At 39.2% G+C, this 24551-nt stretch overlaps 2 protein-coding genes across 2 annotated transcripts in view; both read right to left on the bottom strand.

The window, feature by feature from the left end:
• Positions 1–4321, bottom strand: part of LOC148361529 (uncharacterized) — a 34423-nt gene extending 30102 nt beyond the window's left edge. The window contains exons 1-3 of the mRNA XM_088342230.1: positions 4251–4321; positions 867–1002; positions 692–800 (exon numbers count right to left, since the gene is read on the bottom strand). Of these exons, the coding sequence (XP_088198356.1) occupies positions 692–800; positions 867–1002; positions 4251–4295 (290 nt within the window). The 5' untranslated portion in view covers positions 4296–4321. The remainder of the gene's footprint in view (positions 1–691; positions 801–866; positions 1003–4250) is intronic.
• Positions 4322–7772: 3451 nt separating this feature from the next.
• ptcd1 (pentatricopeptide repeat domain 1) lies at positions 7773–22166 on the bottom strand. Its single transcript, XM_088342231.1, has 8 exons — positions 21429–22166; positions 20257–20397; positions 19214–19432; positions 16131–16232; positions 13534–14127; positions 12134–12250; positions 10481–10663; positions 7773–8054 (listed from the first exon to the last, which is right to left on the bottom strand). Exons 1-8 carry the CDS (start codon positions 21867–21869, stop codon positions 7830–7832), a joined length of 2022 nt encoding a protein of 673 aa, XP_088198357.1. The 5' UTR covers positions 21870–22166; the 3' UTR covers positions 7773–7829.
• Positions 22167–24551: the final 2385 nt, after the last annotated feature.

The following is a 24551-nucleotide window of genomic DNA, read 5'->3' on the forward strand; positions in this document are numbered from 1 at the left end:
GTCCCTGAGCGATTGAGTTGTTTATCCCTGTGTGTCCTGAGACTGGCTGGCAACCAGTTCAGGGTGTCCTCTGCCCACTGCCCGAAGTTAGCTGAGATGGGCTCCAGCACCTATGCGACCGTACTGAGGATAAACGGTGCAGATAATGGATGGGTCACACGATGTTGCCACAAAAGTAAATCGTTGAATTAATAAAAAATCAAATGGATAAATCTTACAAAATATTTTCAGATGAAACAAATCTTATTCATTTGTTCAAATTTTAAGACTTTCGAAAATTAGATTTAGGAAATTTTAATTGCAATGAAGGCCTTATTTTAAAAAAACAATTGATTAAATGCCTTTTAACACTTAAGATCCGCAGGAATTTTGCTTTGACTCAATCTTTGAGGTGCATAGATGAAAAAAATATTTCAACACACACACACTTAATGTGAATACAGCAGCATAGCAAATAAATGACTCTTTGCTTCACTTCAGGTTTTAAGAGTTCAACACATTTAAAGTGAATGCAGCTAAATGTCTTTTTTGCTTCAAGTTCTTAGGATTTCAAAACAGAGTGGTACACAGTAAAAGGAGGCATGTATGAAAAAAAGACTGTTTGCAAAAGTGAAAAATATTCGCCGTTGGATGAATATGTGATATTCCCGACAGCCCTGATATTCAAGAAACTTAAAACTAAGGGGCTCACGTAAAAGGATGTTTTGGGCAGTCGAAGCGTGCATGGGGGAGAGACTCAGCTGGACGGCAGAAGGTGACCACCAGATCCTCGTTCAACTTACTGGGAGAGAGGACAACATCTAAAAAGAGAGAGAAAAAAAACAGTGCTCGTCTAGGGCTCACAAAAAGTGATGAGATTTCCTTACCACTCTGTGGCACATCCTCTGTCTCCATGAGAATAACAGAAGAATCTTGGCAGGATTTGACCAAGATAATGTCTTCTTCATCATCACTGATGAGGATGATACTGCCATCACCTGCTTCTGTGCCCATTATGAAGGTCTGGGGACACAGAGTTCCAAGGTTTTTTTTTCCATTATATGTAAAAAAATGACAACTTCTCCACTTCACAGGGACTCACATTTGCTATTCAGAGGCGTCATAGAGAGTGAACATAAATCTATATGCAGTAGCGACCACATTACTTGACTTTTCGATGCTTAACCTTAGGCTTAAGAGTAACTTCCCCATAAAACAACCTGCGTAACCCACAGGTGTAAAAAAGTCATTCTACCATGGGGCCAAATGGTAGAAAAAGAAAACTCATAGGGGAAGGACTTGTAGATTATAAAGAAAAAAAAGTTAAGAAAGTGTGTAAGTTAACCTCAACTTTATAGAGCATATTATTTTATGACATGTTTATTTTTTTAGTACAAAACAATACATGTTACTTACACAAGCCTTAAACATACTTATACAAACCTTAAAACATACAAAATATAGCACCGAAGCAACTTCAAGGAAATTCAACTTTCGATCTTGTTCGGAAGTTGGGCAGTGTCTGTACTCCATTTAAAATATAGTGGAATAAATTGTGTGGACTAAAGTCAGACAGACTGGACGATTTGGTTAGATGTGTAAATACGTCAGGAAGAAGACTGTAGTGACCTCACCGCAACGAACGGTAATAAGAAGTAGTTAACAGTGGACAAGACTGGTAAACGGTGAACAACGAAAACAGCTATACTATACAAAGTCATTGGCAATGACTGGTCAAATAAATATTGTGGATAACTTGGTCAGTAAGCACAAAAGGCACTTTTTAGAGAAACTGAGGATAGCGTTAGCAATGCTAGCTAAAGAGCCACACAGTCTTCCTCCTGACATATTCACAAGTCTAAACTAATTAGTCAGTCTGCTCAACTTCAGTCCACAAAATCTGCACCACGATATTGTAAATGGAGTATCCCATTCAGCACCGGTGCTGATCTAAAAGCTTATAAAAGTCTGGATGCTTAAAAGTGTTGTGCCGAAATATGCACTCTCGGTGTGAAATGCTAATTTTTTTACGTAGTAAGCTCTATAGTAGAGTACATAAGTTTTTAATACATGTGATATTCAGAATATTTCTGTTTTTAATTTGTGCTTAATCACAGTAAAAGCAGCTCATTTATGTAGTAGAAATACAAACGGCAAGACACTAACGTAGGTAGTTAACACGAGCAAATCTTCGAATACTTGAGGGCTACCTGTGTTGTAACTCAGCATAACGTCAGTCCCTCTGTTTGACTGCAGTTAAACATTGCAGTCGTGTGTCTTTATCAAAAGGGATACAATTCCAAATTGGACTTAGAAGCTTGCCCCCCAAAGAGGAATTAATCCCCATGGCAAAAAGTGGAGGTTATATTTTTCTGTTGTGGTAGTTTTTTTTTTTAAATCTAGGGCTGCAACTAGCAAGCAATTTCATAATCGATGAATCGGTCGATTACTTTTTCGATCTTGTTTCCCTCTTATTTATTCAAATACTGAGGTTTTGGACAGATAGACTGCACAAAACAAAATATTCTATGATATAAAACAAAAAGATTACAAGTGTTTCTCAATTAACTTCCATCCATTATCTGCACCGCTTATCCTCAGTAGGGTCTCGGGGGTGGTTGAGCCCATCCCAACCATCCTCGGCCAGTGGGCAGGGGACACCCTGAAGTGGTTGCCAAACAGTCACAGGGCACACAGGGACTGAAAATTCGCTCGCTCATTTACACTTAGAGACAATTTTGACCGGCCAATTAAGATGGCATGCATGCTTTTGGAACGTGGGAGGAAACCGGAGTGCCCTGAGGTAACCCACGCAAGCACGGGGAGAACATGCAAACTCCACACAGGAGGTCTGAACTCATGACCTCAGAACTGTGGCGCACACGCGCTAACCACTGCACCGCCGTGCTGCCAGTCAATTAACTTGATGATTTAAAAAAAAAAATGCATAGAAATGTATGCTATACAGCTGCAAATATGTAAGATTCTCTTTTCCTACCACCTTATCCACAGCTCATTAAATTTAGACATAAAAAAAGAAAAAAGTTTCAATTTGTGTAGATTTATTTAACCTAAAAAAAAAATGTAAACAAACCAACTTTTCAAAATGTCAAATGTTTTGGGAGGTTAAATTTTGTAATATGATCAAATTGCCAATATGAAAACTATATACGCTAAAGAATGTGCCCCTTGGTTAGAGTTAAATATGCCATTATTACTTTTGTATTTGCTTTATTTTATACTTGTTTTCCGATTGTTTTTCTCTGTTTTTCTGTCCGTTTCCTTTTTCATGATGAAACAGTCAAACACTAAAAAGTTGAAACTTTCATGTCATTCGTTTGTAAATGGAATATTCAAAATGTAGCATATTAAAAAAATTAGCATAGCTTCTTTAATAAAAACTGTCTTGGCGCCCTCTGCCGGACCAAAGCATTTCTACAATTCCCATCGTTACAACTTAATGGTGTGCGTTCTAATTTGCATTGATTGAACGTTCTTGGTGGCTCAAAAATCACGTGATACAACGAATCGATGATCTGATTAGTTGCCCACTATTTTAAAGATCGATTTTGGCGATTTGTCGTTGCAGCACTAGTCTTAACTAACCTGCCGTGTGCTCAAGTGCCCCCTTGCAGTGCGTCATGCCTGTCAGTACGCCAGAGAAGGCAACGGGATTTCACGTGCTGGGTGAATAGGTCAATAGCTAGCATAGCATTTCTCTCAATAGCGCGCTTTGTGATTTTTGACAAGGTGAGCTACCTTATTAGACAGTTGTATGACATTCGTTTGACTAGTCATTGATATGGTACTGAATAGTACAGCTTTTTTGTTGTTTATGGTTTACTCCCGTCTGTCATGGCGTCGTCACGTGATTAGGTCATATGTGTGTGCAAAAGGTAATTGGCGTTGTCTCGTGACCAGATTCAATCCCGAGGTGGTCCTAATGTTTGACGCCCTATGCCTACGACGTTCACGGGTTATTAACGATAACATGAAAGGGGACAGAGCAGAATAATAACTATAGTGAAGTTATGGTTTGTGTCTCCGCTTTACACCGCAATGTATCCACCTTTCAGTTTAGGTCGGTTGGTAGAAACATGGTCATGAGACGATGGCGCGAAAACACGATCACCTTTCTAGGAGACAAATTCGATTTTAAAACACGTCAGCCACAAAAGGTTATCACGAGTCATGCATGACACATTGACAATAAGTAACATCAGAGTAATAATATTGAATTAGGAGAGGAAAAGGAATATATTTCTACTTACTTGTGTTTTAAAAGTCTCCGTCTTTCCCGCGGCAGCCAAACACATCCGGTTATTTCTTCTTCGGGCTTTATAACAGCGTTGGTATAAACTGCGTTACGATACTGTCATCTGTCGGTTATCGAAGGCGCTACAATTTAGAAATCACTCTCGAAGTACAGGGTGTTCGATACATTTTGAGCACACTAAAGTCTCCATATCTCCCTAACTATGAATGATCATAAGATAAAAGTTTGGCCATTTTAAAACTAATCACATTAAGTTTTTTGTAAGGCTTTTATTTGTATTTTTCAGACCCATTCATGGTGTTTACTCAAACAGAAAGGCTTTTGGTGTACTGTACTTACATACCTGTCAACCTCCAACGGCTCCATTCCCGTACAAACTGTCGCATTTTCCCGTACAAAATACAAAATAATCGTACACCATATTTTTTTTGAATGATGCATGATGGGAAATCCCCAGGCGGCAGACGCATGTACGCAGTAGCATCAAACCACTCACTTCGTTTGCAACGAAAAAAAAAAACGATACCGAGATATTGGCTTCCGCGGCGAACTCCTTTGACTTGATTGATTTGCCATTTCGTGATAGTCGGAATATACCGGATGGTACCCATCATTGACAAATTTGCGTTTTTCCGTATAGATTTCCTTGTACGTCATACTCGTCTTAAAATGCATAAAAAACGTACTTTGTGCGGTAAAACCGTACAGGTTGACAGGTATGTACTTGAATTTGCCCAAACCGAATCATGGAGTGTTGTTCAGCGTGCATTTCGCAGATAACAGTCAATGGTGAAACGTACCTCGAAATTCTAGAAAATTGGTTAATGGGTAAATTGGTTGAAAGTCCGATTACTTCATTTTCCAACAGGATGGGGCACCACCACACTGGAGTCTGAAGAGTCCACTGTACATGAAGTATATTAGCTTCAATTGATATTTTTTGTGCAAACTTTAAGTTCAAACTAATGTCAAGACCTTTAAACTCGCAACCAAAAGTTTGAGCTAAAGTGCAGAAATCACGAGACAATGTTGGAGACAGATGTGGAGGTGAAATTTCGAAAACACTTAAAAACAGGATTTTGTACGACTTGGTAAACCAAAAAAGCTTTTGATTCGGTGGGAACAATGGCAAGCACAAGAATGCAGTTGCGGTTTCCTGTTCACCTTTACCTCACCTCAGAAAATCTATAAGAAACTCGCCTTTGAATGTCATTCCACACACATTGCAACGATTATTCGATTGTATATTTGTCTCTATCGCAATTGTGTCCAGAATATATCCATCCATCCATCATCTGATTATCTGCACCACTTATCCTCAGTAAGAGCGCGGGGGCGCTGGAGCCCATCCCAGCTGTCTTCTGGTAGTGAGCAGGGGACACCCTGAACTGGTTGCCAGTCAGTCGCTGCACACACAGAGACAGACAACTCACTCGCACATTCACACCTAGGGACAATTTGGACCGGCCAATTAGCCTATCATGCATGTTTATGGAACGTGGGAGGAAACCCACTCAAGCACGGGAAGAACATGCAAACTCCACACAGGAAGGTTCAATCTCATGACCTCAAAACTGTGCCGCACACTCGCTTACCACTGCCCTGCCGTGCTGCCCGTCTAGGATATATTCTGCCTTTAAAAAACTTCTCGAGAAGCAGTTCATCTCCAGCCTCTGATTTTACCAATATTCTCCCTCCTGAAATTCAACAAACAAGCGCAGGACAAAAGACGAAAAGCACTGTTCTTCTTCGAGCCTCAGGGTTATAGTTTCTGAAGCGCAAATTCCACCTCCAGCTTTTTTTTAGGGATAATCCCCATTATAAAGTACAAATGCAAACAAATTTGAAATACCAGATATAGGAAATGTTAGTAGAGTAAGATTCGGTAATGAAATTTAGTGTAATGTAGATTTGGATTCATGTTTTTATTTTATTCTGGTCAAATCAAATCATATTTATTTTTAAAGGACTTATAAGGCAAAAAATTACCACTCAAAGTGCTGTAAAAAAACATTCGGCATATAACAAGACAGTAAAATCCCCTCCCCACCATACAACCCAAAACACATCATTTACAGACACACGCAATGGTTAAAATACAATAAAAACAGACCAACTATGTGAGGACAGAGGGAGGCTTATCCACATTGATAGGGATGGCAGCAGATAGCTTCAGGATTTTCAGCCATTGAACCACACCCTACTAGTGCGGTAATCCCAAATGAGGAGACAATGAAATAAAAAATAGAAATAAAAAAAATTGCAAAACAAAACATAAAAGTGTGAAATAAAAGAGTAAAGTATGATCCATTAAAAGATTCGAAGTTAAGCAGATCAATACTAAATAAGATCGATCAATTAAAAGCCATATCAAGAGTGGGTTTTGAGCCTCCTGTAAAAATAGCAAGGGTCTCCGCAGACCTGATGTCCTCTGGCAGACTGTTCCATAGGTGAGAACCAAAGTGGCTGAATGCTCCTTTACCATAGGTTTTGGTCCTCACCCTGGGAACAGTCAATAAGCCCGCTGCCAGAGGACCTCAAGGGCCACGAGGGGCTGATAAAATAAGAGCAAATCAGCAAATGGGATGGCCCAACACCATTAAAACATTTACAAACTAGTAAAAGAGTCTTGAAATTGATCCTGAAACGCAGAGAGAGCCAATGCAGCAATTTTAAAACTGGTGTTTAAAAAAAAATCAGATTTAGTTAAAAGTTTGAAGGTGAAAGGAATACATTTGGGGTTATTTTAATTTTCAGAAATAAGATTTGAGAAATATTTTGTTCTGGCCTGTTTGTGTGTTTTATTGTAGGTTCTGATTTGTCAAATGTTTCCCTGTGTAATGGACCATTACTAACGGTTCATAATTTTTTTCTCCAACTTCTTTCAGCAATCCTGCATTGTCTTTTGTGGTATTTGATCGTACTGTTTCTCCATGAAGGTTTTGATTCCCTAGTTATTGTTTTGATAACCAGAGAAGCTACGTGATCAAGCTGTGATATCATCCATCCATCCATCCATCCATTATCTGCACCGCTTATCCTCGAAGGGTCGCAGGGGTGCTTGAGCCCATCCCAGCTGTCTTCCGGCAGTGTGCAGGGGACACCCTGAACTGGTTGCCAGCCAATCGCAGGGCACACAGAGACAGACAACTCGCTCGCTCATTCTCACCTAGGGACAATTTGGACCAGCCATTAACCTGACATGCATGCTTTTGGGAATCTGGGAGGAAACTTGAGTGCCCGGAGGAAATCCACGCAAGCACGAGGAAAACATGTAAACTCCACACAGGAAGGTTAAATCTCATGACCTCAGAACTATGCCGCACATGCGCTAACCACTGCGCTGCCGTGCTGGCCTCTGATATTATATTTCTGTTAAAATGATCGACAATAAAATCACAGAGGGCAGGTAAGATGTCAGCGGGAGTGCCCTTAAAAAAAACGGTGTACTTGATTATGTTATTTGTAGCAGGAATCAGCTTCTATAGCAGAATATTACACCTAATGATATCACCAGTATGATAAAATGGTATATTTATTCTCAAACAACATTTACAATACCATTACAAAAAAATCATGACGAAGGTGTTGCTTTGACCAATCCACTGATAAGTTTGAATCTCGCTGCCGCTCTTTGCCTCCTCCGTCCCTCGATCCTCTCGGCTTGCCTTTTCACAAACGCCTCGCTCAAAACGGACCGTTCGTCTTGCTCACTCTCGGCCGGCATGCTTTTCAGCCACTGCTCATAATAACCGCGGAAGCCGTCGATCTGGATCAGGTAGTTGTTTCGGGACTTGTACTGAGAGGAAAGTAATGGACAGAACAGCAAGTTATGAGGTATACAGTATATTGGCATGGTCCTTATCTTCAAATTTCTTATTTTTTGTCAACCAAGAAGTGAATATGTTGTGAAACCATAAGAAAATGCAGCAGGAGCAAAACCGAGTTTGGTTGTGGTCTATTCAACTATTGATTACGAAATAAACACACACATAAAGACTTGTCAGTAGCCTAGATGGTAAGGCGCCCGCTTTGAGACTGGGAGGTTCGGGTTTGCGCCCCGGCCGAGTCATTCCTAAGACTTAAAAAGTGGTCGGCGGCGCCCTCTCTTGGCTGCGGCTGCATCGGGTCAGGTGCAATCGACATTTCGTTCTGTGTACATTGTTACACAGAATGACAATACAAGGAAATTATTATTATTATTATTATTGTCGGAGTTAGTTTTTCAGCCTCCTCCAATTTGCGAACCTTCGATTTATTATTCTTTAATTCTCTCACGGTTGCTCGATTTCCATGTTCTTTCGGGTAGCACAGAAATCAACACGCGTAAAGCATTCAATGGAGGGAAAGGGAGCTTTTGTGTTGAAATCATATTCGGGGGGACAACTCTCTTCAGCCTCCGATATCACAATAACTTCAATTGCAGATACGCTAGATAGATAGATAGAGATAGATACTTTATCTATACTTCTCAGTATAGATACTTCTCAGGTCAGTCCTAATATGTGTGACCCAATGACTACTGTTATATATTGATTTTGATTTTATAACCAAGTGTGAGATTTTGTCCAGAATTCAGTGGGGGTGGGTGTAACAGAGTTGAAATTTGATTGTTTTGAATGTTTTTTGAATTCTCACAAAATCTGTATTTTTGTTGTATTACTGTTAATATTCCGGTACCTCATTCAGTTGTTAAGTCATGGGCGTCTGCGACTGTCTTTTTCATTTGGCACTTTATGGGCTTCAGCGCTTGCCGTAGCTTCAGTGAATTTGTATGCGCTGAAGGTAAGATGTGCCCAATATCAGTTGGATAAAAAAATGCATATTTTGCTAGATATATGAGCTGCTTTCGCAAATTATTTTTGTATATAAAGATATATAAGTTCTGCTAAATGATGTATATTAAAAAAAGCACTAAATAAGAAGTAAAGCAATACAGCTTGAATCGATGATGCAACGTGTTTTGATGCAAACACGCCACGAGGTGCGGCCTGTTGAGTGATGACCCGTTTTTTGTATCTTTAATGTTTTAGATAATTGCAGTCGTGAACAGATGCCCCCAACTTTTGTATTGTTTTGTTTACTGAATGCAGGTACGTATATATATATATATAATATTTATATATGTAAATTTCATCCAACTTCTGGAATAAGACACACAATGAGAAACAAGAGACACCAATATAAACTGAGAAGGATACAATGGCTTGTTGCACTTTGAAATAGATCCTTACCATTTCCTCTTATATTATGAGGACGTGAGACAAAGAACAAAGTCAATATAGGGATACACCGTAAAATTTCGGCATCTGTATTGTCGCAATAAAACACTTGACAACTGGAAAAAAAAAATCTGAAAATCTTCGAAACTGATCCTGTTTTTTTTCCAGAAAACTGATTATTTTAATTATGTAAAGTTATGTAAAAAAATCTAACAAGGAATATGTAAAATTGGAAGATTTATTGTTTTTCTGATCTTGGTAGAAAATATTTCTTAAAGTTAGAAAATAAAATATATCCTTTCTGCTATATTTGGCAATGTTGCTTATTTTAAATATAATTTTATTTAATTAGCTAGAAAATCAAGCTAGAACTATCTTCAAAAACTAAAAGACAAACCGGTAGAATCTTGTGCGAATGAGGTAATCGTTCATTTTAGTATTTCATAAAAGCGTTGGATGGGAAAAGATAGTCCGGCACCAGGATTGCTATGAAAGGGACCATGTGTATTATTTGACTTGTAGGTGTTGCTAAGTGTTACAAACCACATGGAAAAATTCAAACGACGGTGACCGAACTGCATTATTTTTCCTCAATCATTTTTTTGCCCCACCCTTTCGCAAGGGTTTTGGTTTTCAGGTAACAGTAGCAGCTAAATGGCGGACAATGATGTCAGCTCCCTCTAAGTGAGGCAGATGTAATGTGAAATAAATGCGAATTACTCAACCTATGAGTATTTTTTAAAACATGAATGTTCATACCATAGTTCATGTATTTTTGACTATTGAATACATCAATATATTAGTTTAATCAATAAAGTTTGTTTACCACTAGGAGGCACTAAATAATACCCACTGTCTCATTAAATTTCTGCAGAGCTTACTGAAGAGTCGATCATTTACAGTATATAACGAGTGTTGGAGAAGAGAAGAGCTCCAAAATATAAGTGACATGCAGCCCTTGCCCACCCCAAAGGAAAAAGGAACAAACGGTTGCCGAGGTTACCTGGTTGTAGTTAGGAGGATACTGGGCAGCAAACTCGAGCTGTTTGATGATAATCTGATTAGGCCACACCCTTTTCTCATGCATCATTTTCAGCAGTGTTTTCAGGTAAATATAATCCAGACGGCGACTTGCTCGGCCAATCAGGGTGGAGAACACGTGTGTGTTGGGTTGTAACCCCGCCTCCTGACAAATAAATAAATAAATAAATACAAGATTTTGGTTCAGACTAATAATTGTAATGCTTTTGTCAAGTACCCAATGGACGGAACCCGTTTTATTCATTTGAGATATTGAGATGTGTATTTATTTAGCAATTAGATATATTTACACACCCTATTTTTTGTTCTATAAGGCGCACTAGATTATAAGGCACACGCCCAGAAAGTCTTTTGAAATGTACTTTTTCATATATGAGGCACACCGGACTATAAGGCGCATGGAATTAGCACCATCGTAAGAGCTACTGCAATAATTGACAGCGTTTATACACCTTTTTCATAGCAAAACTGAACCCGACGGATAAACTTGATTTGATTAACGAGCCAGAAATAAACCCGAAGCTTTATTTTGCCGTCAAAGTAAACAGGAAGCTGTACCCCGGCTGTGCGTACTTCAGCACCGAACTGTGCGTTTCGGCTGAATTACGCAGCTTGGGGTTTACTTGGGGCAGAGTATAACTGAATGGTTTGACGCAAAATGCGCATCTTGGCGACGTTCAGCGAACGAAAGTGAAACTGAACAAAATGGCACCGAAAAGAAAATCAAATTCTGCAGATTACAAGCTGCAAATTGTGAAAAGCAGAAAGTAAGTTTGTAAAGCTTGAAAGATATTGGCAAGAAGCAGAAATGACGTCTGATGTGAAGTTGCGCGTCTTTTACCCCAACACCGGGGAGGAAAAAATATATAGATTTAGTGATATTGAGTTTAACTGATAGTTTGGTGAGCATTTTTTTATCTAAATAATTACTTGAGTAAAAGTAAGTGCATGCTGTATGCTCCATGAAGGGAAAAAAAAAACGGCGAGAAAGAAGCCCAACTTAATAACAATAATAGACATTTTAAGCCCGAATTTTGGTTCGGGTCCAAGATCTTACCTCTAATGTACAGATAAAACTCATACAGTCTCGAAAGAAAAATTATATATATATAAAAATATCCATTATCTGTCCCGCTTATCCTCAGTAGGGTCGCGGAGGTGCTGGACCCTACTGCCAGCTATCTCCGGGCAGTGGGCAGGGGACACCCTGAACTGGTTGCTAGCCAATCGGGGGGCACACAGAGACAGGCAACTCACTCGCTCATTCACACTTAGGGACAATTTGGACCGGCAAATCAACCTGACATGCATGTTTTTGGAATGTGGGAACTGTAGGAAACCGGAGTGCCCGGTGGAAACCCACGCAAGCACGGGGAGAACATGCAAACTCCACACAGGAAGGTTCGATCCCATGACCTCAGAACTGTGCCGCGGACGCGCTGACCAGTCATCCGCTGTGCTGCCCATATATTTGTAAATAGATTGGTTTGATTAGATCCTGTTCTTAACTCCCTCTGTAAATTTGATTCATTTTGTTAACAGTACAATGAGGTCACAAAGAAAATTTCATGAGAATCAAGACAAACATGAATCTTGAATTGGTGATAATGAATACCTCCATGTCTGTGATGAGTTGAAGTCCTTCTTCTTGTCTGTGGCATCCCATTGCCAGACTCCCGAAAGTCTGCACATCCACTTTCACATTGCGCTGTCGCATCATTTTCAACACAGCCTGCGCAGATAAGCAAACATAAATTATTAGATTAAATGCTACTTTTTTTGGATTTTACTTTATCATGGAGGAGGCATTCAATATCATACTAGAGCTGGGCGATACGGGCAAAAATTAAAATCTTGATTCGATCAGTCATTCTGGGTATATATATATATAAATGTTTATCGATTAAAAAAACAGTTAAGCTAACAAAACATTCTTGAGATAAAGTTGGATTCAGAATGTATAAAGTTCAGAATAACTGATTTTTAAGGAAAACTGTAATTTTTTTACCAGTAGATGTAGCTGTGTTGTGTAAGGCTACCAAAAACGAGGGCTACAAACCACAAGGAAAAATACAAACTAAAGAGACAAAGTGACCAGACTGCACAATTTTTATTTTTTTGCCAAGCCTTTCAACAAGGTCTTTGTTCTTTTAGGGGGGCCCTTATAAGCAAGATGGCAGACAATCATGTCAACTCTTTCTAGGTCAGGGGTCCACAAACTTTCTGAACCTGAGAGATACTTTTTTTGGTTATTGATTAGCGCAAACAGCCACCAGTTTGAAATGTTCTCTAAAAATAGCAACTCATGTTATTACTTTGTTGTTAAAATCTTATGTTCTTAACAACTTGTAATTATTACAAGTAGGGTTAAAATAAGCACAGTCAACCACATAAACATTGAATTTAAAGATACTGATCGTGCCAATGATCTCATACCAGTCAGACATCAAATTTCTAGAAAATCCCCATGATCCCTCACTGGGGAGCCATTTTCAGAACCAACTCTCTTGGCCCCGGATCAAAAATAACAGTAATAGATAGATAGATAGATAGATAGATAGATAGATAGATAGATAACAACAGCAATACTACTACTACTACTAATAATAAGCTAAAATCCACAGTGTAATAACTAGACCACTAGGGATCTAGATTAAAAAAGAGAAGGCAATGTTTTTTTTCTCATCATCACATTAGTTTTACTCACAGTAGCACATTCAACAATGCTGTTTTGGCTACAACATGGAAAATGAGTAAAAATAATGTGATGATGAGATAAAATATGATGCCTTTTCCTTTCTCATCAATAATCCTCGTAGCCTAGTGGTTAAGATTCAGCCATCTCACCACTGACAACATGTTTCAATTTGTTAATGTGTAATCATGCTAATGCAGCTTCTCAGTGATTTGTCATTTGCCATTCTACACTGCTACTTATGTCAAAAAATGCCATCGCGTGTGGCTCTAATGCACTATACACACTTCTCCCACAATTTTGGAAGCTGGTGACAATACCTTAGCTCCATCAAGGTCTCCACTTCTGGCAGCCTTACGAATAACTGTGTTGAAAAAAGCCACGTCAAGCCTGATGCGGTACTGCTTGGACACATTCAAAAGAGTCTCCACAGACTGTAGACCAGGCGGCATGGTGTCTGCCAGCAGAGTCAGAGTCCGGAGGTCCGGCTGCAGCCCACCTGCTTCCATTTTCTTCAAGAAACCTTCGGCGCTGCCCAACAGGGCCAGTCTGTCCGATGCGCCTTTCACTACTCCAAAGGAGATGACGCCGCTGCCACCCTTTCCCTCAAGTAAGTCCAGCAGGTTTGGGGTGAGGTCCATAGGCTCAAGTGCAGTTTCTACTGGTCTGAGCTGTTCCACCGAGTGTTGTGTCTCAGCCTTATGCGGCAAGATGTCGGGTGGGCTGAGGGGTTGGCGCTCCAGAAGGTCAACATTTACTCTTTTTTGTGACTCGACTTGTGGTTCGTTTGCCTGGAGCAAGATACGGCAGGCGAGTGCGGAAACACCAATTCCACAATCTCTTGCTGTCCTCAAGAGGAGGTTGTAGTTCTTGGAATCCGGAAGCAGACCGGACTTCAACATCTTTTGCCAGACCTGTACAGGAGAAGAATAGTTGTAATAATTTAAAGTATGAATTAAATAGGCACTGTCAAAAAAAGTAATGCTCGAGCAATTTGTAAGTGAGAATCATGATACCGGATTTGATTTTTCCAGACATTGCTTTTAAGCAAAGCTTTCCTAATACTCTTCCATGTTAGTACAAGATAAAAAAGGGAAAGTACCACCTAGAATATACAGTAATCTCTCGCGACAACGCGGTTCACTTTTTACAGTCTTTATGTTTCACGTATTTCCGTTACGCATCATGTTCTGCATTTTGATCGGCTTAACTAGCAGTACACGATCTTTTCTGTACCATGGACCAGTTTAACATCTGACTACAGACGCTCCCCTACTTACGACCATTCGACTTACGAAAAACGGTACATCCAAACATTTTTTTCGGGATGTCGAAAAATATCCAGACATTGCTTTAAGTTAGATTTTGTATTGTGTGCACCTTTTTCAAAGTACATGACAGTACTGTCGTGCTTCTTTCTGCCGTGTGAGGTCACCCAGCATCCACCCCGAAGAAGAAATCCGGCTTCTACTTACAAATTTAAGTTACGAACGATCGTCCGGAACCAATCTTGTTCTTAAGTAGAGCAGCGTCTGTATATTCTTGTGGACTGGCCCTATGATAAGATTAGTAATAATAACGATGACAATAATAATAAGCCTAAATCCACTGTATAAACACTAGGCCACTAGGAATCTACAAGACACATGAAAAGGCATTATATTTTATTTTGGCTGAACTCTTTCCAATTATGCTCCATTCCAACATTGTACAACATGGCACTGCGACTAAAGAATAGTGTGATAATGACATAAAAGCATATGCCTTTTCCGATGTCATCTAAATGTAAATGGTCTGCGTTTATATAGCGCTTTTCAAGTCAATGAAGACCTCCAAAGCGCTTTACAATATGCTTCACACTTTTCCCTTTTACACAATAGGGATTCAGTGTCTTCCCCAAGGACACTTCGACAACGCAGAGGAGCCGGGAATCGGACCTGCGACCTCTTGAGCCTAAGAGCGCTTTACCTTCTGAGCACATGCCGCCTACAATCCTAGTGATGTAAATGTTACGGTTCGTCACTCTCATTATTGACCTTCATTTTTTCATAAACAAGGGTTTGAAAACAAGGTGCAAGCAGAGTTCTTTTATAAAAATGTAATAAAATACTGCAAACGAGGATACTGACATATTTACCTACGGTGAAGACAGCGCTGGGAAGACACAAGTGATCTGTGTGCCCAGCACTGCCCACTACTACTGCTCACCCAATCACCTCTGTGTGGCGTTACTCGCTGTTTACAGTTTTTCCGTTAGTTTTTATTATTAAGTGTCTCAACAATGAGCCTAAATTGTTTAATAAGCTTTCATATAAAAGGATTTCTTAGCAGCCTGCACCCAGGACAGGTCTGTTGGTGTGATACCTCGACTGTAAACTGTAGCGGGGTGTACGCTTTTTTTATATACTGGACCAAAATTTTTAGCGCTAGTCAACTATGCTCGCAATAGGCTTGACCCTGCGGTGGTCAGATTTGGAACGCTTTAGATTACATTTGCAAATATGATTTTATCTTCAAGTCATATGCACTCATGTAAAGAGCCATATAGCCATTTTTTATTTGTGCCTGTTGTATTTATCTTATTACTGCCAGCCAATATTTGGAAAAATGTCAATGCCTACATCATACTATATTAAATGGATACGTATACATGACACCGAATATACAGTACCAAATGACAATATGTGATCTATGCTTTCTCCCCTTTTTCAGTCTTTTGATTAACAAAAGAAAAATAGTAGATTGTACAAAATGCAAACGTTTCTCCCATGGACTGTTTTTATAGGATTAAACTCATGCAATGATGATCTACTTATGGTAGAAAAAACTAATTGCAATATTTACTTGTCAGTGGAACTGAATGAGGTAAATGTTTGATGCTACTGTTTTGACTAGAGAAGTCCTTAGGAAGACAAACCTGCAAAGCCAGCCTAAATCCAAGCTCTTTTTCCTGAAGACACGCCATCAGCAAGTAGTGAAACGTCTCCTGGGTGACAGTGTGACCGACGTCTTGCATCTCCTTCAAGCATACACACAAACACCAGCCTGAGCACAATATATAATTAAAACGTAAAATATCTAAAATACTAAATTTTTCCAGCTATGGTAGCAGAGAATTTGTTTGTCAGTTAGTGAAAAATGGATAACAGATACAATGTGAGCTTGTTCGAAACGGTTTAGCGCAACTATCATTTGACATATACCAGGAACTAAACACCCAGAGAATTACACAAACTGAGCTGCTAACTTAACACCAACACACAATGTAAAAATAGTCTAATCTTGTTGTAAACAATGTTCACCTTGTCGTTATCACGAACAATAAAGGCAGTTCATAATTCAAAGTGACAACTACAAGCTAACAGCGTAGCAACCTATGCTCGTGTGGGTATGCGTGCACTGCCCAGACCTTTTCAGCACGCAAGAAAATCTATCGAGCGCAAAAAAATCAGGGCACAAAATTGCAAAATTAATTAAACTGAGTTTTTAAGCGCAGTATTTTGAAGTCCATGTCAGCACAGGATTGAGTAAACGAAAGTAAGCGTGCATGTGCGCTCGAATTATTGCGAGAGGGAGGCGGGGCAGGAGGAGAGACAATAGTGGTTTACCTTAATTATCGTTTGCACAGTCAGACTACGTAGCTACGTGACCCCTAAGATACTACGTCAATGTTGCCACACAATTTTTCGTCTTTTTTTTTTTTTTTTTTTTTTTTTAAGAGAAGCGGCTCTTTCGGCTTGCCTCACTAAAAATAAATGGCTATTTCGGCACCCAAGCGGCTCTTGAGATTGTTTTGGTTGCTTCCATCCTTGGATTACCAATTATTTTCTAACATTATGCACAAAATGAATTTAGGAAGGGAAAAAATAAAGTAAAAAAAAAAAGAGACAAAAGAAACAACCAGAAATAAGGGGAAACAAGAGGTAAATATGCAAGAAAAAAAGGGAAAAAATGATAAAAAAAATAAGTATAAGGCTAGGTGGAAAGGAGAAAATAGTGCAACAAAATAGAAAAAAAGAAACTGGAGAAAAGTGGCAAGAAGTAAAAAACTAGGAAAAAAGGTACAAAAGAAGAAAAAATACATAAAACGGGTAAAACATTAATAAGAAAAAAGCAGGTGAAAAGAAACTTTTAGGGGGGTCTCTGATTGCTCTTGTGTTGCATTCAAATAATTCACAAATATATCAAGTCAATATTTTTGCCAACATTGTGCTTCAACAAAAAGTGTGATTGGATTTTGTTCTGTATTGTGGAACCAACTAAATACATCCACAAAATGCTAGCATGTAACTAAAAATAATTAAAAAAAAAACAGAATCCCATGTTATAGCTGTTATAAAAACCAAAGACATGTGCGCCAACCCATTTAAATTTAAAGACTTAACCCGTGTTACCAAAAAGCTAACATAATGCAACTTGATTTGATCTCAGGTTTTAGACATATTTGATAATGACTTGGTTGCCACAGAGGATTGATGTTGCTCGCCGTTGTTCCAAGAGATGCTAACAGACTTTGTGTAATTGCTCAGCACCTTGGAAGCTTGGAGGGAACGTTGGCTGCAATGCTTTAATCTTTTAAACCTATATGACTCAGAAAGCCATGAAAGAAAAAAATCAGATTTTAAAAACGTATTTCTCAAGACAAAAATCATATAAAGCCTTGAACCTGCTACATACAAAAAAGCTAATTCTTCATTCAATTTTATTTCTCTAAGTAAAGTTTGGTGAATTCATCAAATACATAAAATAACAATAATGTCCGAGCCAGTGGCCAATATAAAATAAAATAAAAAACTTAAGTTTATCTCGATCCCACAGTTACATAAATATCCAGGAAACGCTAGAAAGCGTACTTCACACCTGCGTGTGTATTCTGATGAATCTCATTGGCTAAGAGACATAGAAAAATAGGCAAAATTCAAAATGACATTTCTTCATGCCAGCCTTAAAGAATAGCACTCAGCTTATTAGTGCTAAAATGTGGCATTGCAATCAATCTCACAATGGGTTGGAATAGCATATACAGAAACCCCTCGCTATTTCACGCCTCAGGTATCGCTGGTTCATTCCTTTGCAGATTTTGAATTGGTTTTGTCTTTATTGTCATTGATATTATTGTATTGAGCATTGAATTATAATAAACAGAGTGGACAGATTAGGGAGGGTGCTTTGTGTTGGGTGGGTGTGACTGTGTGTGCGACTGTGATAAGCTAGTGTATGCTGTCAGTCAAGCTGCGAGCAGGCACGAGAGTGGCTGCCTCCCAAACAAACTGCAGCATAGTGTCAGATAGCTTTAGCGGCTCATTACATTAAAAATAAATTCATCAATTGTATTCGACTCTGAGGAAAGTCAGAAGAGCGCAATGAAATGGTGATCACCAGCAGGTGCTCTGTGGATTATTATCAGGTTTAAGAATCGACTGGGGCGGAGTCAAGGAGAAGGCAAGAGCAGTGCTGGCCCAGGCTGATGCTACGGCTAGGCTAACAACTCTCCTAAGCCACAGCTGCCGACACTGTATCTTGCAAACGCCAGGTCAATTAGCCATGTAAGAGATCACATGGAGCTGCAACTTGCGGGAAATCGCCACATTCGGGACGATTTTATTTTAATCATCGAGGAGATCTGGCTTAGTTCAAACATATCCGATGCCAGCGCAAAGCTAGCCAGCAACAAAATTGCTTTCTTGTACTAAAAGGAGAAGCCCTTCAATTTAGTTTTACCTTTCTATGACAATAAAACCGCTCCTTCAACACCAATAATGTGTTGCGTGTATTATTTGTAGATCTATATTTGTTATTGTGTTCAGTCGTATACTCTGTCGGTAATCCTCGAGGGCTTTTATGAATATGCCACTACTTTGCGGATTTTCCCTTTTTGAGAGGGGGTTCTGGTCCTCATTAACCACGAAAACCGAGGGATCCCTGTAGTGCGAACAAAGAGATAGGATCCTAACTTCTGCCGTGGATATTTTGTGACGACAATCACACCCAAACACATACCCTGATCGTTTGCAAGCAGGCATGTTTGTTATTCTTGAGCGCATGTGTCTTGAGGATGGCGTGGTACGTGGCCACACTGAGGGTGATGTTTTTGCGTCTTAGTTCCTGTTCCAGCTTTAATGATTGTTCCAGAGCCTCACGTCTGTGTGAAGACACCGCACAGGCATTGAACAGGGCCGTGTACGTCGCATCCGAAGCCTCCAGACCTCGTTTCTTCAGCTGATCAGCAGATTTAACACAGAAACAGGATTTTTTTTTTAGTTAATAAAAAGACAATCACAATCTATGTATGGATATATGGACAAATACAAACACATTTTGGGACAAAAAAGATTTTATATTTTTTTTCCGATGTTCCACAAATAATTTACATTAAAGCAGAGGTGAGCAATCTTTGAGTTGTGGGCCGCATTGGGTTAAGGAATTTGGCCAGGGGCCCGGAGACATATCCAGTTTTTCCCATTGGCATTTATGAATAAATATACATGGAGAGATTTATATGTTACAAGCAGAATCGTCCGGCGTTGCTGGTCATTCTCCTTGAGTGAGGTTGTTGGGAATGTTAGTGAGCAGAGCTGAACAAACCCTCCAACCAGGCACTGTTATCCCTCCGTGCCTCAGTAACATCTTGCAGAAGTACGGCTTGCATCTCAGCTGTGAAAGAAGCGCCACCCAAATCGCCTGGCTACTAAAATAATAATAACAACAATAATAATAATAAAGACACCCTACCTCTCAAGCTCCGATCAACAATAAGCGACGCCTATACTCGCACCGACTTGGTCCAATGGCCATTTGTGACACATACGTTTCAGCAAACCACTGCCCCAAAGTAGGATGCCCACATTTATTAATTTTGTTGGTGTTTACCGGGGGTGCCTCAACACAAAACTGAGCTAAAGACACTCCCAGAGGGCTGGATTAGAAAGTATAGTTTGCCCACCTGGGTATGAAAGAAAGAGCTAAAATTTCACAATCTCACGCTACATAAAAAGAACACGTCCCCCAAAAATATGTGTGTGTGCCGTGGGATGAGTCCTCACATCGTTGAAGAGTTTGAAAGCCTGCTTAAGACGTCCAGCTCGCCCACAGCCTCCTATGAGCACACTGTAGTTATACTCCTCTGGCTTTAACCGCTCTCCACGCAGCATGTCGTTCTGGAACATCTCCAGCGCCTCCTCCAGCTTCAATTAAACATTTTCATCTTTCATACATTTTCAGCAACACAATTCTATACCTGTCAACCTGTACGTTTTTGCCGTACAGAGTACGTTTATTATGCATTTTAAGACGTGTACGACGTACAAGAAAATCTGTATGGAAAAACGCAAATTTGTCAATTATGGGTACCATCCGGTATACACCGACTATCAGGAAACGGCAAATCAGTCAAGTCAAACGAGTTCGAGTTGTGTAGTGAAAGGAAGTCCGTCTCTTTTTAGAGAACCGGCTTTTTCGGCTCAACTCATTAAAGAGAGCCGGCTCTCAAACAGCTCACTTGCTTTGATGCATTTTATTACGAATTATTATGTTGTATAAAAGAGTTAAGAAAAAAAGGAAGTATAAAAGGAGAAAATGAAAAAAAGACAGGTTTGTGGTTATCCCTTTAATCAGTATATTACCAACAATAGTTTAATGCAGAAAATGAATTAATAATTTGAATAACAAAATGTATTATTCTACTTAATTATATTTGCAAGTATTTTTTCCTTCTACAGTGAACGTCCAAGCGACTTCATTTTTGAACTCTTTTTTAATAAATCTCATTAATGTCGAGAAACTCAGTGTCTCACAACAAAATGTTAATTAACAATATATATAACGAAACACATGTACAATATAACATGTTAAACGACATAAATAAACACGTTTGAAGAAAAAATATGGTGTAAGATTTTTTTGTGTATTTTGTAAGGGAAAATACGACAGTTTACAAGGGCATTGAGCCGTGGAGGTTGACAGGTACCGAATGCAATTCACAAATCTATTTTGAGAAGTGTCATTGTTTTTCTTTTTGATGATAAAAGTATGGTTAACTGTAAAAACAGGACATTACAGTTACAGTTGTAACAATGTGTCTTCCTGTGAGTAAATAGGTGCCGTGTTGTTTGTAAGGGTTATTAATGCTTAATAAGGGTAGTTGCAATAATTAGTAAAGGGAGCAATTAGCTGAGGTTGACAGGTATGCCTCTTTTTAGTATACAGTAATACAAACCTTCCCGGCTATAATAAGCTTCTTGCACTGCAAAAAGTACCAGTAAGTGGTATTTCTCCTTCCGGGTCTGGTTGAAGACTCCACTGGCCTAACGTCGTCGTCGTCTTCTGGATAGTTCAGAGCCAACATATCAGGACTGGTTTTCCTGAAAGACCTTCGGTCGGATATGTCGGCGGAGAGTTCCCCGAAATTCCTCTCAGAAGGCAAATCTAACTTAGTGTCCTGCCAAGCAGAGACTGTAAGAGAGAACCGTCTGACGAACGGATAACCGAATTCGAAGAAGGGACTCGCTGCAGGTGATGAAGAGGGAACTCCACGGCGACAAGTCGCTTGCTCGTTGACCGCTGCTGGATGAGACCATTTAACAGCCTTAATTGCCATTGTTGCCCCATTTCGGCAGGAGAAAACTCTTGCAGACTGCAGCATGACTAAGGTGAACATTTTACCAAACGACTACTTGCTAATTTCAATTTGTGGATACATTACTGTATTTTTCTTGTTGACAAAACGGGATTTAAGTGTGACAAGGGCGGCGCCATGTTTGATAATGCTTGGTTAAGTCCTGGTAGTCGATAGACGAACAAAAAGTTGAGAAAATACTCCACTAACTGACTTTTAACTCCCGTGAAACGACAGTATTCTGTGCCAGCCTTCAAGTTACTGGAAAAATATTTTTAAATAACTACTTTTGAAAATAATCATGAATAATGTGTGAGTGACTGACTGAATCGGTTATCAACTACCATGCCTGCTAACATGCCAACGTATTATTTTTTTCCTAAATAGAAAATGCTGTTTATTGTATCTTTTTTTCATGATTTGAATTATAAAACAAAAAACACCATTGAGGATTTGTTTTGGGTTTAAGTTTCTATTTCTAAAAGCATAGCAAAACAAAAGTTTATTAACATTTATACCAGAATGAAATAATGAATTTCATTAAAAAAGTAGCATTTCAAATGATGAAAAATATTTAATACATTATATTCATATTATCATTGTGTGAGGACATCATTACATTAAGATGAAGCTCAAGACACAACTTTTCTATGTGTTTTGTTATTAGGCTAATCATTTTTTATTGAGTTTGCTTTGTTTTCTTCAAACATTTTACCGTGATATATTTATGTAACGGGTGTAATAATAACTTTTATTTTATTGAAATTCCTGCTAAAATATGTGTATAGTTTTTGGTAAATGTCCTGCAATGCTGAGTCCAACAGTGCCATCTGCTGGTATGGGGTGGGGTTTGGTTTTGGCTTCTAACATGTGACCAGGAGGCGGGGTTTTGTCAGTTTAACCAGAGTACTACAAAGGTAAGACATATCTTTTGGTGCTCCACAAAATAAGTTAATTTTAAACATTATAACCCCAGCTGACAAATCTCTCACCATGCATAGTAATGTGATTGATATTGTCAAGCTGTTTTGATTTATTTTCGTTTTGTTTCTGTTTTACTAAATATTAATTCCCCTTGTAGAGATCAAAGAGATCAAACCCAGCAGAAAAAAGCTAATGTTGTGACTCATCCATTTGCAGGTAAATTGTACCCATTTTTATACTCATTATTGTTTTTATTCCTATTTTTTCATATACATTAAAAAAGGATGATGTTGGTTAAAATTCAGAGTAAAGAAAAACATGTTGAATTCATTGTAAACGTTAAAAATCCACTATACGATCTCTTGTTAAAAGTATCTTGTTAAAATGCAAAGATTTATAAATGTATTGTGATATTCTAAAATGTATTTTCTGTAAAGTGAAAAGACAGCTCTTTGATATGCTTTGTTGTCAGTTTAACCAGAGTACTACAAAGAGATCAAAGAGATCAAACCCAGCAGAAAAAAGCTAATGTTGTGACTCATCCATTTGCAGAACTGTAATAATAAAAACCTCATCATCCAGTCCAGCGTGAATGTGGATCTTTGGTGGGACACGTACAACGCGGTTACATTGGTGCCGTGACCCGTGACTTCTATCAAACTCGCCGAACCGAGGACTGTCCTACCTGCCACATGAGCTCACAGTATTTGAAATTTTAGTTACATGAGCGATATTGTTTAGCTCATTACAGTGCAGTGTCACAGTGATACGAAGGCTGCTGATTTATTTTGTGATTTTGACTTATTTACATTTTTTTCTGTTAATCTTTGAAACATGTTTAATCAGAGCAATGTGTTAGCTCCACAATTTGACACACCTATTCACTTTGGCAGGGGCAGGGGCATGTTTACCCCCATCCCCTCTGATAATAGTTCTACCCCAGGTGGTGCGACACATAGAGTAGAGGCAAGTTCCAGTGTGAGCACCCATAATGCAGCTGACCAACATGCTAGCCTACCTTCACCTCAGGTCAGACCCACATCTACGCCAAATTCCGCGAGTGAAATTTCTGAGGGTTTAGCTGATCACATGACAAATATTATTCAGGAGATAGGACATAAATTGGCTGATAGCATATTCTCAAATATACAGTCACATAATATAGTAGCTCCTAACGCTGCTGCCACACAAGATGAAGCAAACAGATTGAGTCAGGTGGTAACGCAGAGAAAGGTTAAGGAACCGCCGTCATTTATTGGGGATGGCTCAGACTCAATAACAATACATGAGTGGGAAGATCTAATGAGGACATTTATAAAAAGGAGTGATGTGAAACTTGAAGAGCAAGCAGAGGAAATCCTTATACATTTGAGAGGAAAAGCTAAAGATGTAGTTAGGTTTAGCATTAGAAACAGTAATATAGACGTCTATACCCGCCCTGACATGATTTATAGTCTTCTCAGGAAATACTTTAGCTGTACCAAGTACTCTGCTGTCCCTTTAGCTGACTTTTATTCAACTTTGCCCAAAGACCAGGAAGACCCCTATGACTACTGGCTGAGACTAAACAGAGCAGCTGACCTTGCCTCTGAGTGCTTGAGAGAGCAGGGCAAAACATTTGACAACCCTGAAATAGAGGTTACTCGCATATTTATTAGGAACTGCCCATGCAAGGAACTGGCACTCACTTACAGATCAAAAACCATCGAAAAGTGGTCAGCATGTGAGGTACTAGAGGTGCTGAATGAATACCACGCTGAGAAGAGCTACAAAGCAGATTCCCTACAACAACCTGCGAAT

This window comes from Urocampus carinirostris, chromosome 8 (assembly GCF_059441175.1).
Source record: "Urocampus carinirostris isolate Australia breed hairy pipefish chromosome 8, RoL_Ucar_1.0, whole genome shotgun sequence".
NCBI lineage: Eukaryota > Metazoa > Chordata > Actinopteri > Syngnathiformes > Syngnathidae > Urocampus > Urocampus carinirostris.

Excerpts from the sequence above, each read along its gene's own strand:
- ptcd1 (XM_088342231.1), bottom strand. The coding sequence starts at position 21,869 with ATGTTCACCTTAGTCATGCTGCAGTCTGCAAGAGTTTTCTCCTGCCGA. Across the intron at positions 12,251-13,533 it reads GAGACCTTGATGGAGCTAAG|GCTGTGTTGAAAATGATGCG; the intron begins GTATTGTCACCA and ends TTATCTGCGCAG. Across the intron at positions 8,055-10,480 it reads ATCCTCCTAACTACAACCAG|TACAAGTCCCGAAACAACTA; the intron begins GTAACCTCGGCA and ends CTTTCCTCTCAG.